This window comes from Gallinula chloropus (assembly GCF_964237585.1).
Source record: "Gallinula chloropus genome assembly, chromosome: 2".
In the NCBI taxonomy this organism is placed as follows: Eukaryota; Metazoa; Chordata; class Aves; order Gruiformes; family Rallidae; genus Gallinula; species Gallinula chloropus.
In genome coordinates, this window is record NC_140086.1 from 101,364,722 (window position 1) to 101,380,571 (window position 15,850).

At 38.8% G+C, this 15,850-nt stretch overlaps 1 protein-coding gene across 1 annotated transcript in view; it reads right to left on the reverse strand.

The window, feature by feature from the left end:
* Positions 1 to 15,850, reverse strand: part of COL15A1 (collagen type XV alpha 1 chain) — a gene marked incomplete at both ends in the record, with an annotated part of 180,159 nt that overhangs the window by 58,044 nt on the left and 106,265 nt on the right. Inside the window, 5 exons of the mRNA XM_084260640.1 lie at positions 2,152 to 2,220; positions 6,381 to 6,533; positions 7,102 to 7,137; positions 9,393 to 9,455; positions 14,304 to 14,429. Coding sequence (XP_084116766.1) covers positions 2,152 to 2,220; positions 6,381 to 6,533; positions 7,102 to 7,137; positions 9,393 to 9,455; positions 14,304 to 14,429 — 447 coding nt within the window. The remainder of the gene's footprint in view (positions 1 to 2,151; positions 2,221 to 6,380; positions 6,534 to 7,101; positions 7,138 to 9,392; positions 9,456 to 14,303; positions 14,430 to 15,850) is intronic.

The following is a 15,850-nucleotide window of genomic DNA, read 5'->3' on the forward strand; positions in this document are numbered from 1 at the left end:
GATCTAAAGATTTTTTCTTACAAAGACAACTTTAATTTTGTCACTACATACTACATATATTTTTAGAAAAGTTTAGAAATTCAATTACCCAAGTGCATTTATTGCAAGGGATTGCTTTCAGTTTCTTACAGTTTTTTGAATTTTCATCTTTGGCCAAAATTAAGTTACTAGTTTTGAGGCAACATGTCATTGTCTTTCTAGGTTTAAAAGCATCTTGAAACAAACATTTGTGGATGCAAATTATTCTTGTCTCTGTATGGTGTCATCAGTTGTAAAGTACAATTATGAATCTGATTGTTCACATTGATCATTGTAGAAAGTTGAATTTAAAAAAAATAAAAAAAAAGATTGTCTAACTAAAATATAAAGACAAAGCACATATAAACTGAACACCAACAAAATTTTACAGTGATCTGTGAAAGAGAGGCAATAGAAGCCCTGGAAATTATAACTGAGTCTACAAACAAAATAAATTTGAAACTTCTACCTCAAAACATAACCACTACTCTCTCATAAAAGAATAATAAAAAATTCAGGACATAAAAATATATTGTAAATAAATGCAATTTGTGTTACAGCCCTCTTAGAAGCAGATACTATGTTTTCAATCAGTCAGGAACCTATGGAGCTGTCATAGGGTATAAGTATCTCATAATGCTTTCATGCAGCATTGTTATTCAAAAGTTATTGTTCAAAGTAGTTTTTTTATTGTTCAAAAAAGTTATTATTCAAAAGTTTGAATAACAATCTTCATGATTACAGGAAAGTTCTCTTGTGCCTTCTTTACCAACTCAAACATTGTGGAGTGATGAACCAGTAACAGGAAAACAAAATTCCAGGATTTTTTTCAGCTAAAATAAGACAATTTTTTTTTTCAGTATTTATGAACTATGAGGAAACAATGCCTGTTACAAAGACAAAAGTGAGAGTAAGGCTGTTGGTTAGACAGGTCAGAATGGGCAGTTTTGGAACTCATTTTGAACATCTTTTGGACACTAGCTTGTTTCAACTGAATAACTCTATTCATAGTTTTGTAACTGTATTTTTGTAACACAATTTTAGTATCTAGGAAAAGATATAAGAGGGGGCAAAGATCTCTAGGATATTAAACTGAGTCAGCTATCATTTCAGTGACTCACAACTACTAGTAATTTAAACCAGCACAATAAAGAGCTTCTCAAACTTGTTCCTGTCTCCAGTGTTCATTTAATTTCTGATGATTCACGGAATCATAGAAACAGAGTTGTACAGGGCCTCTGGGGGCCATCTAGTCTAGGCACATCACTAGCTCTAGATCAGATCAGTCATGGCTTTGTCCAGCAAAGTCTTCCAAGAATAGAGCTTCCACCACCTCCCCGGGCAAATTGCCCTGGTTTTGCACCAACTTCCTAGTGAAAAGGCTTCTCCTAAGGATTAGCCTAAACATTTCTTTTGGAGTGAGCATGGGGCAGGACTTCTAAAGACCAAACTAGAGCAATGTAGGTATTTCTGGAAGGAGGAATGCTGGATAATTGTCTGCTTTAGGGAAGACATCATAGACTGAAGTTTTGATGTTATTGCTAAGAGTGAAGATAAATCTAAAGGATCTGGTAAGCACTGTTGCACTGTATGCCCATATTCCCTACTTGTTTGGTTTTTTAAGCAGCCTACACTAGCAAAATTCTCCTTACCCTTGCTGACTGAGGGAAAAACGTCTCTTCTTCTGCGGCATTGTTTCTATGCTATTGGGAACATTTTTTTTTTTAGTTTGAGTGGTATTTCAGATTATGCACATTTGATTGATTGTCAAATCATAACATTTCAGTTTCATTCATCTGTATATGCAGGAAGGGCATCTATTAGGGTAAAGCAAGAAACAGAGAAGTATGTAATACAAAAAATCCCTATTTAATCTTTTAAACACTCAAAACTGTACCAAAGCAGTATCTAAAAATCTTCATCTAACCAAGTATCAGAGAAATACCATTCAGACTCTTTGAAGGACAGTTATTGTAGCATCATTCTAGAGAACTGAATCAAGTGCAGTAAAGTGACTCCAAATCTATAGCTAAGGGGGGGTATGCATTTCCAAAAAGCAAAGAGTAGAACGCTTGTTTTTGAAAGAAAAAAAACCCACAAAGAAAACAACTGAAATCAACAGCATCCACTTACCTTTGGCCCTCTTGATCCTGGAATTCTAGATTCACTTAACAGGCCCATGCCACCTGATCCTTCCATATCCTAATGGAAGAGAAAAAATACTACAAAATTTAAGAATTTATCTTCTTTTTTTTTCCCTCTCTTTTTTTTTTTCCTCCTCTATGTTTTTCAACTACTCTTTTCTGGAGTCATGTAAAAAACTGGAAAGATACTGAACACATGTATTTTTATCTTTTCTCATTAGCTTTGTTTTTTGACCAATGCACAATGTTCCAGAAATCACTTGGCTCAGATGTGATAAAGGCATGTCAATCTTCCTTAGAGAAACTCTGGTCTTTACAGTCCTGCCAATTTGATGCCATTTCTCCCGCACTTCAGGCTGGACAGCATCAGGCAGAAGTGAGACAACATTACAGTTTTAAGCACGTGCTATGTTTAACCATGCTGTAGCAGTACTTTTCTGTTTGGTGTTTACCAGCCACCTGGCTACTGAAAGGCTGTAGTGACTAGTAAGGGTTACGCAACTGATTTAAGACAGGGAGGACTCACAGTTTGTTAAGAGCAGCAATCATTCAAAAATAAAGATCTTTTCTAATTGTCACCATTGAATGTTGAACTCCCGCCTCACATCCAGCTTACTGAGATTCAATTGGGAAGAAAAAAAGAGTTCTCTCACAAAAATATAGAGTTATGTTGTGAGGGATAGCAGAGGTTACCTCCTGTTGAAAGCAACATCAACACTGAATTTGAATTGCATTGGTCAGGGCTTTATCCCCTCCAATCTTGGAACCCTCCAGAGATGGAGGTCATGCAGCCTCGATAAGCACGTGTTCCAACGCCTGGCTGTCATCAAGGTGAAAAATATTTTCCTTATATCAAGTCAGAACCTCCCCTGCTTCAGTTTATGATTGTTGTTTCTCATCACTTTGTGCACCACCGTGTGTCTTCTCAGTAATGTCCTTTAGGTATCAGAAGGCTACTAAAATGCTTAAGCCTTTCCCAGACTAAGGAAGCTTGGTTCCCCAAGTCTTTCTATATAGGCCACGTTCTGCCCACTGCCCATTGTTGTGGCCCTCTGCTGACTTCAGAAATATCCCTGTGAAGTTGAAGACCTTTACAGCAGTAACCATATTTCCCATGGAGATTTTCTAGGGGTTTTAAAGGAGACTACATGGAAAGCAACAACCTCCCCCAGCTCTTGTTCTGGGACATTCCAAATCCACAGCAGAACCAGGAGCTGCCAGTTACAAATCAGTCAAAGAAATAAAATTACAGGCTGCCATAATGATCTGTTTTACCTCATGCACCATCCCAGCCATATGTTCCTATCCCTTGTCTTATGTCTGTCTAATCTAGAACTAGTTAGACTGTGCTTCAAACCATCTGGATGAACCATGCCACGAGGAAACTGTTCAGTTGCTTTTAGCTGCAGTTTTAAATGCAGCTGTGCTGGCTTAGTTTCCTCTTTCTTCTGAAAAGGGAAAATTTTGATATTTCTTCACATCCTTGTTCACAGCCATACAGCTTTCATTTTCAACATAAATTCCATGTGTTGAATGCTCTCACTTTCCTGTAATGCACTTTAAATCACTAAAATGGCAGAAAATACATTACTCTTTGGGGGTGGGATGGTTCTCTAAAAGTTTAGTAAATTAAAATTGATTGTGGAAGAATTGATGGAAGACTGGAGTTAGTGCATGCAAAGGGCAAGCATGAGCCAGGATTGGCTGCAGACTGGAGAAGGAGCAAAGCAGAATATCTTCCTCTCAGTGACAATGAGTCCTTTTATCAGTTTATCATGCTTAGAGGACACATACTCCTTGCCTACTTAGTTTTCTGCTAGTTAGTGACTTGAAATAGCTCAGATTACCATAGGTCTGGTGTAGTCTGGAGATGGTATAGGGGAGAGGGTGGCAGTCCAATTAGAGCAGCTTAAGCCAATATGGAATGACAACTTAAATCCAAAATTACAGAAAACATCAACTGATCTGACTCCAGTGAAAAGAGTGACCTCATTATTTTGCCCTTCATGAGAGCAGCAACAAAAGTAGCAGAAGAAGCACACAGCTGGAATCAGGTCCTATTTGGGGAAGGTGGGAGACAGAGAGGTATCAGGCTGGCTCAAGTCCCTTTGTGCAACCTGAGATTAAATGTTATTTAGACTTTCATTTTGCTCTTCCATCAGCTATCAGTATATCAAATATCAACAGAAAGTCTGCTGATACTCTGTGTGGCTTGTTTAAGTGTTGAGTGCTTGGTGCCTGCTTTATATAACACAGCATCCCTTTTGACATCTGCATGTGTGTGATGGATTTACCAGTTACCTTCTGCAGCTCAAACCACTCATTTGGCAAGCATAAGTGCTAGCAAATCCCATGCCATTTGTTTTTTGCACATAGCTGATCACAGATGCTAACAAGTGCTAACAGGAATGTTTTGCAGAAACAGCGTCACAGCAATAAACAGACTGCCAACCAAAAGGTAGTGTTACCCTAACGATCTGGCAGGCCATGATGCTGCCTTAACAGATGGCAGGGTAGGCATCCAAAAGATCAGCTAGAACTAGCAAGCCTGTTAACAGTAGCATTCGTCTCAGGGAAATGATAATCATGCCAATTCTGTTTGGGCTAAATGAAGTTCAAGATGAAGCCAGTCAAGATATTGTTGCTGCAGTTAGAACAGGGATCCATCTGTCTTGTGTACATAAAAGCGGGGACTTCCAGTTTTCAGTCCCTCCTGCTCATCTGCTGGCTTCACTCCTCTGAGACTAAGGAAGGTATCAGAAGGAAGTTTGGTACTAAGTACCTACTTGCAAAGGAACTCTTTGGTGGCCTAATGAGGCAAAGTTGGCTTCTACTGAAATAGTGTGAATGGGGAAGAGTGGAGAACCTCTTAACACTGGATCCTCAAGAGTCACAGAAGTCAGAGAAGCCATCACCCTGGTCTAAAACTCAGATCAGGCCTAGGATGATGTTATGGCTTATCAGTAGTCCTTATCTCACTTTGAGACAAGTACTTATTTATTCAGGAGAGACTGTACCAGCTTTTGTAGTGTGCCTAAGATAATACAAAAGAGTGTGCACTTCGATTTCATGCTGTACTGTTTTGAGTACTTGGAGGAGATTCGAAGTCTCTCTAGAGTAAAGAAAAAAGAAATGCAAAAGGAGTACTGTAGATACTACATGTAGATACATATGTAAGTAAAATGGCATCTTTTAAGCACCACCAGTTTATTGCAGCAGTTCTACAAGTGGACAGTAGTTTTCATCAAACATTGCTTACTGCTCTGATGAAACTGCTCTCGAGTTTCTATGCAAACTTGTATTATATCCCATGACATAACCTGAAAGCTCTGGAAATACTTTACTCAGGCAAACAGCTAAATCAGAAATGAAAAGTGCATGGAAAAAGAAGAAAAAGGAAGACTTATATGTGAATGTTGATGTACACAATTTGTTACCCTCTCTTCACAAAGACGTAAGCAGCTCTAGTTCCTGAACCTGCATGTATCCCTTTGCCTTTCTGTACTATTCTACAGGAAGATCATTTCAATGAGCAGTTGTCTCATCTTGAGCTGGCCAGATGTCATATTTCAAAGTGATGAAGGTATTATTTTCAGAAGTAGAAAGAGTAGCATCTGCAGTTTCTTTATTTCTTTAATAGAATGTTTTTCTCCTGAGTGGAACAAACTATGAGGTCACAAACATCCAACAAGATGCAAATGCCCAAATGTCTCTGTATTTAAACATTACGCAAGTGATGTGCCTAAACTCAAGAATGGCCTCAAGAATGACAGCATAGGATAAGTCATAGCTTCTTAAGGGGGACCTGCAGTTCAATTTTAATGAATACTGTCAGGTCCCTATGCATATTTATATGATTGCTGTAAAATATTTACATGGAAAAAAATTGCTAAAGAAGTCTTCTCTTGTTGTATGCTATTTGAGTATTTTATATTAACAATAATATAACTATGAAATATAGCATCTGAACACAGTTACTACTGAATAGTTTCATGAAAATTGCTCAAAGAAATCCATGGCTTCTATGACATAAGCATGGCCAATGATATGGTCAAATGTAAAGGGAATTTTAGGCTACTTATAGGCAAATTTCAATCCAGAGGAAATGATTCTGTCATCAATTCAGCCTTAAATAGCTGTGAAATATACAGATTATTACACTCTCCCTCCTCTGAAGGAAGTAGATCCATAGCTACAAGACCCATAATAGCAAAATACCTCAAATCCCAAACCATAGCTTAGTCCTGGGGGTCCAGGAGGTCCAGGGGGCCCAGGAGGTCCAGGGGGCCCAGGTGGTCCAGGTTTCCCAGGAGACCCAACAGCACCAGCTTCTCCTTTGGGACCTATTGATCCACTGACTCCAGTATCACCCTAAAACAAGAGATCAGTCTATTGGTATACTGAACATGCATAAGTATACGTAAGTAAGTAGAATCATAGAATGTTTTGGGTTTGAAGGGATCTAGTTCCAACGCCTGTGCTACAGGCAGACCCACCTTCCACATCCTCCACTAAACCAAGCTGCCCAAAGCCCAATCCAACCTGGCCTTGAACACTGCCAGAGATGGGTCAACCCCCTAATCATCTTCACGGCCTTTCTCTGGACCTGCTCAAGCAGATCTATGTCTTTCTTATGCTGAGGGCCCCAGAGCTGAACACAATACTCCAAGTTTGGTCTCACCAGAGCCAAAAAGAGGGAAGAATCATCTCTGTCATCTCCTGCCCACGCTCCTTAGACATTTAGTACTTTGGCCAGCTAAGAAGCCAAGTTTGCTGATCTTGCTAGGCTTCACAATAATAACATTTTAGACTTTGCAGCCCTTTTCAGTAATGTCCTATATTTGAATATACTGTTATGCTATAAAGACTCTGTCTTTGGGGGGGAGGAGGGGGGGGCGGGGAGAGAGGGGGGGTTGTTTGGTTTTTTTTTTATTTTTACCTTTGGACCCACAGAACCAGGAAGACCTCGTTCACCCTGGAAAAGAAAACCAATCCTAGTTACTTAGAGTAAGAACATTAGACAGGCAACAAGAATACATTTATGACATTATTGCTTAATTAAATACCCACCGGTATCTGTGCTGTTTAATTTGATGTCATAATGTCCTTTACATGATACATTAAACCTCTTAGTTGAAAAGAAAATATGTAATTCAAGAGTTAGAATAACAAATGAATAGCTCTGGTCTTGTATGCAGACAGGATGAAATCTTGCATTTCAATTATTGCTGCAAATTTTAAAGGTCTGGAGCTCACAGAATTAAGCATGGTAGGTCATATCCTCATGCTCCAGAACTTAAATGTCAAACCTCTCACTGGATATAACAAGCAGAAACCAATCACAAGTTGTCTAGGGCACTATTCCAAACACAGGATGTGATGACTAGTATGATTTTAGGGCTCCTCTGCAGAAGTCAAACCATTTGATTTGCTTTCATACACTTCAGTTAGATACTGGTTTTGTTACTTCTAGTTCATGGGATAGACAGAAAATCATGGCATGCAAATACTTATGTTACAAATTGCACTGAATCTAACAAAATTAGTTGTCATATTGGCAAGCTTCTGTCCTTATTAATTGTCCTGGGTTTGGCTAGAATAAAGTTAATTTTCTTTGTATTTGCTAGAGTAGGGCTGTGTTTGGAAGTTAGGGTGACAGCAGTGCTGGTAACACACTGATGCAGCCAAGCAGTCAAGGACTTTCCAGCTTCATGAGGGGCATCCAGGAAGCTGGGCGGGACACAGCCAGGACAGCTGTCCCAGACCAATGAAAGTGGGTATTCCATACCATGACATCATGTTTTGCCTGAAAAGGGGCTAGCTGGGGAGGGGCAGCATGGCTCCAGGACATTTAACATACATACTGTATTTTCTGGATAGCTGATATTTCCCAGGAGTGTTGCAATTTTTTCAACCTTAGGCTTTTGAGATCACAACTCAGGTCCTTCAGTCTCAAGGGGAAATGAAAAAAGAACAAACTTTGTGATGTAAAAAAAATAAATAGATCTCAATATTCTGGCCATTTAGGACTTGTCTTTTCATTTTCTTTACAATATGTGACCTTTCAATGTACACTCAGGAATCTGCTTTCAAGTTCTTCTACCACAGGGTGTGGTGTAGAAATTCAATAATGAAGTTTTCCTGTAGTCTTTGTCTGTTCCATGTCCTTCTTGAAATGGGGTTCCAAAAAAGGATTCAGTATTTCAAAAGCAGACTCATTAGCCCTCATTAAAGGTTTATAATTATATATTTTTATCTGTTCATGCCTTTGTATCCTGCCAGATTCAATGGTTTAAACACCTTCAGTCTCTCCTCATCAGTCAGGTACTCAAGGCCCCTGGCCATCTCCATAGCTCTCTTCTGCACCATCTCTGTCTTCTCCACATACTTCTTGAAATGGAGTGCAAAAGAAATGGATGCAGTAATTTGGGGAAACTTAGAAAGACTGTCAGTTTTGCAATATGTAGGTTTTGGTTCTATGGCAACAGAAGAAAACCTATCTGCTGGATGCTACTATGCCTTGCTTTCATTTATATGTTACCCTCTCCTCACCTTTTTCTGACCATAATGCTCATCTGATCATGCATGAAGCCAGCCAGTGCAGCAAGTTAACGTGAGGCTGAGTGACCCTTTGTTGCCAGGTTAGGCTACTGAAATGTCTTATCAAGATGTGAGTGAAGGCTGGATCTGACACAAATTGTGGGGTGCGATATCATAGCTGGGGGCAGCAGCAGTGCAGTAGTCAGCAGTTAAGACAATTACAAGCTGCTGCAGATGTATACAGATCTTGATGTGTCACTGGTCTATAGAATCCAAACTCAAATAATTCCACTTGCCCCATTATGTTCCACAGAGGGTGTTTTCTGCAGGGAATATGGCATCAGTCTGTGGCAGTCTAGACTAGCTGGAGTTCTTTCTTTGTCCCTACAGACTCACCTGCACGAGTCAAGTCATGACTAGCTTTTTACTGGTGCATCACAAGAGTAGCTCATATTGCACTTTGAATATTGCATGCTGCAGAAAATGCAACTATACCCAAAAGTTAATTCTGGATTTCTGAATATGCCTTCTGAGAAGTGTTCTAATAAGCAGTTAGTAATAAAAATTCAATTAAAAAAACCCTGAAGTCAGCTAACACTGTGTTGCAGGGACAACTATTTATGATTTTTGCAGCCAAGAATCCACAAAGATTTTCCACTGAAGTAGGAACAAGACAGACATTTAACTTACCTTTTCTCCCTTCTGTCCTATTGGGCCAACTACTCCATCAAGACCAGGAGGACCTTGAGGACCCTGTAGATGATAGTAAATCTAAGGCAGGTGCCACTTGAATCCCCTCTTTCTAGCACATGCAGGTAAGTATTTTGGACCAACTGATGATACAGCATTATGAAAAACTCATGTTTAGCACCAGGTAGCACCCAACATTTCTAACATTTGTATTTCTTTTCTGCTGAGAGTTTGGCTTTGTATCAAAACAGTATTTAAATACATTTTAATAGAAAAATATATCAATCACAAAATAATAATGAAAACCATAAACATAATGTAAATATAATGTTAGCATGCAAAATAATGGTGTTATCTGAATAGTTTTGACAATACTACTGCAGATGCAATGGCGTTGAAATCCATGTGCACTTCAGCCATCTGCACTTTTGGCAACGTCAGTGCCTAGTGAGACCTAGCTGAGAAAATGTTGTTATTGGCAAATTCAGAAAGTGGTCTAGGTTTTCTGTGTCATGCCTTCCTGTTATTTTGCCTTGAGAAATGTATATTTAGTTCCCCACTCGAATTCCTGTGTTGTACCCATGACCTATCATGCATTTGTTAGAGCAGCCAGACTTGGAAAAACTGGCTTTGCAGAGTCAACCAGACAATCAGCACAGGTATTAAAATCCTGCCCACAATAACTATACTAGCAAGAAAGTGAACAGTTACATACATATTTGCATGTCCTTCAGTTTTCTTTTTTTAAAAGTGGGCTCTGAAATAATTTAATTAAATATATAGCTGTGCATTCTGGCCTCTCAAAATCTTTTATCCATTTATTCACCTTATTTTGGGAAAGGATATAAATGGTTGCAGATGATATAGAAATCATAGAATGCGTTAGGTTGGAAGGGACCTTTAAAGCTCATCTAGTCCAACCCCTCTCGCAGTAAGCAGGTACATCACTAGATAAAGCTGCTCAGAGCCCCATCAAGCCTGACCTTGAATATCTCCAGGGATGGGGCCTCCACCACCACTCTGGGGAACCTCTTCCAGTGTTTCACAACCCTCACAGTAAAGAACTTCTTCCTAATGTCGAATCTAAACCTATCCTGCTCTAATTTAAAACCACTGCCCCTAGTCCTATCAAATTCTTTTTCCTGCATGTTTTCAGAATGGTCATAAAGGCCTCATTTTCCCTGCTGTCCTGACTTTTTCGCATCTGTTTTTGCCCTTGGGATGCACTCTATGTGATAGAACAACTAACAGACTATTTTTAATGTTAAAAAAATCAGAAATATTTTCAGGATGTTTCTAACACGTACGTATTATGTTCTGTTGTACATAGACAAAAGAGGATTAGAAGTTGGGCTAACAACAATAATTGTCCTAAATTATAGTCACCATTTCCCCTATAGTGCTTAGCAATTTTAAGTTTCATTGTTCTAAAATTACTTATTTCCTTTACAGCTTTTGAATAGTGTCTCTTAGGTAGCTAGCAAGCAACAGCTGGAGATTTGTTATTCACTTCGGGGTGTATTAATGTATATGTGAGCTATTTTAAAGAAAAAAAACCCATAGAAAATATCCTTTTACAATGTAATGAGGCAATTTAACTTCAGGCACCATTTAGAAAATACATATTTCATCAGATCAATATTACATCAGTACCAGATGCAATGTGGAGCATTTAGTGAAGCAGTGTTTCCCACTACAAAAGGCAGCCTTTACCCAAAGGTTTTCCAAGACATGTTACTCAAGAGATCAAAAAGTTCTTGATTTAGCAAGGACTTAAGCCTGCACACAAGCCAGTGAAATCCTAGACTGCACAAGACAAAACACATTCATCTTTAAAAATAGAAGACGAAGCAACAGGTATTTGTCTGTTTTCTTTGAATTCCTTTTACATTATTGCCTCATGACAAATTTTAACAAAACGTCCTAGCCCATTCTAGTTACTTTTTCTTCTACACATATAGGAACAGCCACAGCCATGAAGTTGAAATTACATTTTGACTAGAAAAGACACTATTATAGAGGAACTTTTAATCTAACACTACACTTTGTCAAATACAGCAAATAAAACACTAGGGTGGCTGTCTATTTTACAAGACTTGACAATAAATTTTCTTAAAATTGAGTCATAATCATCAATACAATTTGATCTGTCAGATTCAGGGAAAAAAAACTCCAAACAACTGCTGAGAGAATAACAGTTTGATGAAGTCTAGCCAGCATTTCAGCCTTTTTTGAGCATCATCCTGGTTACAGTCAGTAGATTTGTTGTATCAGTAGACATGGGGAAGGAGAGAGAAACTAAAGTCAAAAGTGTGTATTTATGTTAACAGAATCACACTTCTGCATCTATGCAGTTAGTTCACAAAAACCTATCCCAATTCATCTTACTCTATTTAAGCTGTTGGGAGGAGGGTGTGAGAGGGGTAATTTTCACCTTTCCAAACTTCATGCGTTTTCCTAGGCAGGCTAACGCCCATAGGTATTTGGAACTACTGTCTCTTAATTGCTTATTTTTCATACATGCTTCAAGTTTATATGTTTTTTTGGGGTTTTTTGTATCACAAGAACAAAAAGCAGTTTATATTAATTTGGATCACTGTATCTCATGTTGAAGGTGACTGAGTGCAGCTATTGGGATCTGGAGAAAAGGAGGTTGAGGGGAGACCTAAGTGTTCTCTACAACTGCCTGAAAGGAGGTTATGGAGGGGCAGGGGCTGACCTTTTCTCCCTAGTAACAAGTGATAGGACAAGAAGAAATGGCATCAAATTATGCCAGGGGAGGTTTAGATTGGATATTAGGAAAAACTCCTTCACAGAGAGGGTTGTTAGGCATTTGAATGGGCTGCAGGGAGGTGGTGGAGTCTCCATCCCTGGAGGTATTTAACAGATGGTTAAGTGTGGTACTTAAGCACATGGTTTAGTGGGGTTTGGCAGGTTAGGGTGATGGTTTGACTTAATGATCTAAAGGGTCCCTTCCAACTAAGATAATTCTATGATTCTATACTTATGGCATATCTTAAAAACACCCTGACTTCAATGAAAAAAAAACTCTCACTTCAACAAGTTTGCTATTACTCTCCAAAAATGCTGGAGTCTTAAACTATTATTGGAAGTCTAGCAACATTGGATATCCTCCCCAGTCAAGTGAGAATCTCAGTTTTTAACTGAAATAACAAGTTTCCAACCTTTCTGCTTCCAAATGAGCAAACCCAAATCCATGAAAACAGGTTTGTCAGAAATACTAAATTTCACAGTCCAAATAGGAAATAAAAAAGACTCAGTCTCATGACACTGATCTCATGAATTCTCAGCCAAGCTTAGGATTTTTAAGGAAAAAATAACCTGTCAACAAATAAAAAAAATAAACAAAGCAAGTATACAAGCTCTGTCCTGGAGTTAAGGACTGTGATGGCCAGTAACCTACCCAGTGCTGATCTGGTATGTATTCATGGATGAGCTCCTCATCTCCTTTCACTGCCAGGGAGACAGGGTCTGACATACCATAAAGAATTTTGAAAAATAGTGGCTGGGCAGTGGAAATTTTTCCTATTTGTGGTCAATGCAGAAAATGTCCAGCAAGGACTGAGTCTATGTGTATGGCAGGATAAACTGAATGTGGGGAAGGCATGCTAGCAGTGTGCCCATTGTGCTGGACAGTGGAGAGCTACAGCTCTTTTCAACCAAACAGTGGGCTCTTCACATCTTTAGCTTGGATGAAGCAAAATTTGTGATGCTTTAATTCCTTTGTAGCTTGAGAGTATGAGACCTAACTCCTGACAGAAAAGAGATAGCTTTCAGCATAGAGCTCTGAGGTGCTGGACAGAGGAACCTCCTTGCAGCTCTAAGTGAGATATATTAACAATTCAGGCTATTCTCAATGTTTCCCTACAGGGTCCACACATTCTCAGCTCTCGGTTTCCATTGGGTTCCCATGCATGCACGTCTTAGATCCCATTTAAAAGGTTTTCAGGTGCTTCCTCTCCACAAAGGATGCTGCCTTCTACCTCAATGGCCAGACACTTAAAATTTACCATACCCACATTTTGAAATTTTGTATGAACTTCCAACTTCTGGATCCTCAAAAAACCCAGCATAGCTGAGATGCAATGAGATTGCCTCTTTAACACGCGTCACCGATACACTTATCTAATATACGCCAATTGACAGTTTTGTCAGATACAGAACATTGTTACATTGCACATTGTCAGATACAGAAATTTTGACCCACTTTGAAGGCAACATGAACATATAGATCAAATCTGTCCTGAGAACAACTGCTACTGGCACATGGTTGATAGGGAATAAAGGAACCATATTTGTAAATATAGTTCCAGAGAGGATTAATGGAGCTGAGCAATTCTGAAAAAAATGTTTTCTTCTCTGAAAAAGCACTTACTTTACTGAGGATTTATTAAGAAATAAGTAACGCTCAAACTTTTAGCAACCTTTTTAACAGTACTACTGCATTTCACATGTCCATAGGAATAAGTGTTTCTACATAGTTGAAAAAAAAAGAAGGAAGAGAGTTCCAGAAAGAGGAGAATTCTATTTATGCTAAAAAACCCCTACAGATAATGTAAGTGAATAAGCAAACTTCATTTTCCTGAAAGCACCACAGGAAAAATAATCCTTCGCCATATTTTGTGTTGGCAAAAGCATCCTTACGCTGTATTTATTATGGTCTAGATGCACCAATTTATGTCTGCTGAATGCCATCTTGCTGTGGAATAATGTCCTTTGGTTAACTGGAGGTTTGGATTATTATTTTGTTTGTTTGTTTAAAAATGTGCATAAAATCCAAGCTCTTTAATTAACAATATTATTATTAAGAATTATACAGACTGTAAGCCTTAGAACTTAGTGTTGTAGGACAGAAAATCCATTAATGTTTGTGCACAAATGGGTACTCACTTCAGGGCCTTGTTCACCAGAAGTTCCATCTTCCCCTGGTGACCCAGAAGGTCCTACATCTGAATCAGGTGCTGGCTTTCCTGGAAGACCAGGCAGTCCTGGAGGGCCAGGTGGCCCAGGAAGACCCTGGATAAATCAACAACATTGTTAGAAATGACCCTGTGCAGGTTCATTTGTATCTACACGGAACAAGAAAAGCTCACATTGATTGTTCAGGTTCATAAAACTCTCACCTTGGGTTATTATCCTCCCTTCTGCTTGATTAGAACCAATTTTAGGTTCACAGATACTCTCCTTACATAGGGTCACACTGACCTCCTCTGCCCTTGCTCTCTGAATTGTGCCGCCTCATGGCGTGCAACAGCAAGCGGGAAGTTACAAACCAACAAATTCTGTGTCAGCTCTCTGTAACCCAGTAAAGACCTCAGAGATAATCTAATGTCAAGAAACTAAACTAAAATGAAATAAAGGGACCACTGAATAGAGGGAAGTGGTTATTTTTTTTCCCTACTCATTTCAAAGGATTTCTCCATGCTATTGCTGGAGCACTGAGAATCTGTGTTCATTGTCAAGACCTGACTCTACTTAGTGCTGTAAAAATGACCTCTGCTTCAAAGATTGATCCTGTATTGACATGAGAAAATCTATTTAAATTTAATAAAGTGAATGAAATATGTTACTTTAGGAGAACAGTATGTTTGCAAATGTTCTCTTTCATATGCAAATCCACCCTTGTTATTGACTGCATTAGCAAGCAAACACCGTTTGAAATTTTGGATAAGGCAAGAAGTCTTTAATTCTGGCTTAGAATCATCTACAGGATTCTGTTAGAAAGTTGGTCTTGGTGGATTTTCAGTACTGTCAACAGAGCCCTTTGCAGGCAGCTATTCCAAGCGCTCACCTGCCTTGTTAACTACATGGAGTGCTAGTCTCTTAGATTAGGCATGACAAGTAGCTATCAGCATGTATTCCCTCCTGGAGAGCCTTGGTAATAAGGTATTTGGCACTTTGGAGGAAAGAAGAAACTGATAAGAAATCTTGAGCCAGAAAACAGTATGAGAGAATGAAAAATATCACTATATGTGTTGCAAAACAAAGGCTTAAGAATGCTATAACATTCTGGAGTTCACAGGAGACAGGCATCCAGGGATTTCATTCCTCAGAAGGATACAGCACTATTGAGGAAACAGCTTTAATCAAAAGGGTGGAAATGCTCCAGCCCGAAGGCTGCAGAAAAGATTCTCTCACTTCATCTAGATGGATAAGTAAAAACTGTCTCGTTTATGTCTTCTCATCTTCAATCATTTGACTTCTCATTTTCCTAACATTTTTTCCTAACTGTAATATATTGCCTGATTCATCATGTATCTGATTGTTTCTCTGAATGAAAAACTACATTATTTGCAGCCACAGTATATGTTTTATAGATTATTATTTGGATTTTCAAAAGGAACATGGTAAAAGTAGATCCAGCTGACTGTCTAGAGATAAGAGGCTCAAGAACAAAATAAAAGTACAAAATAATTCCAGATCTGACAGCAAGTTCT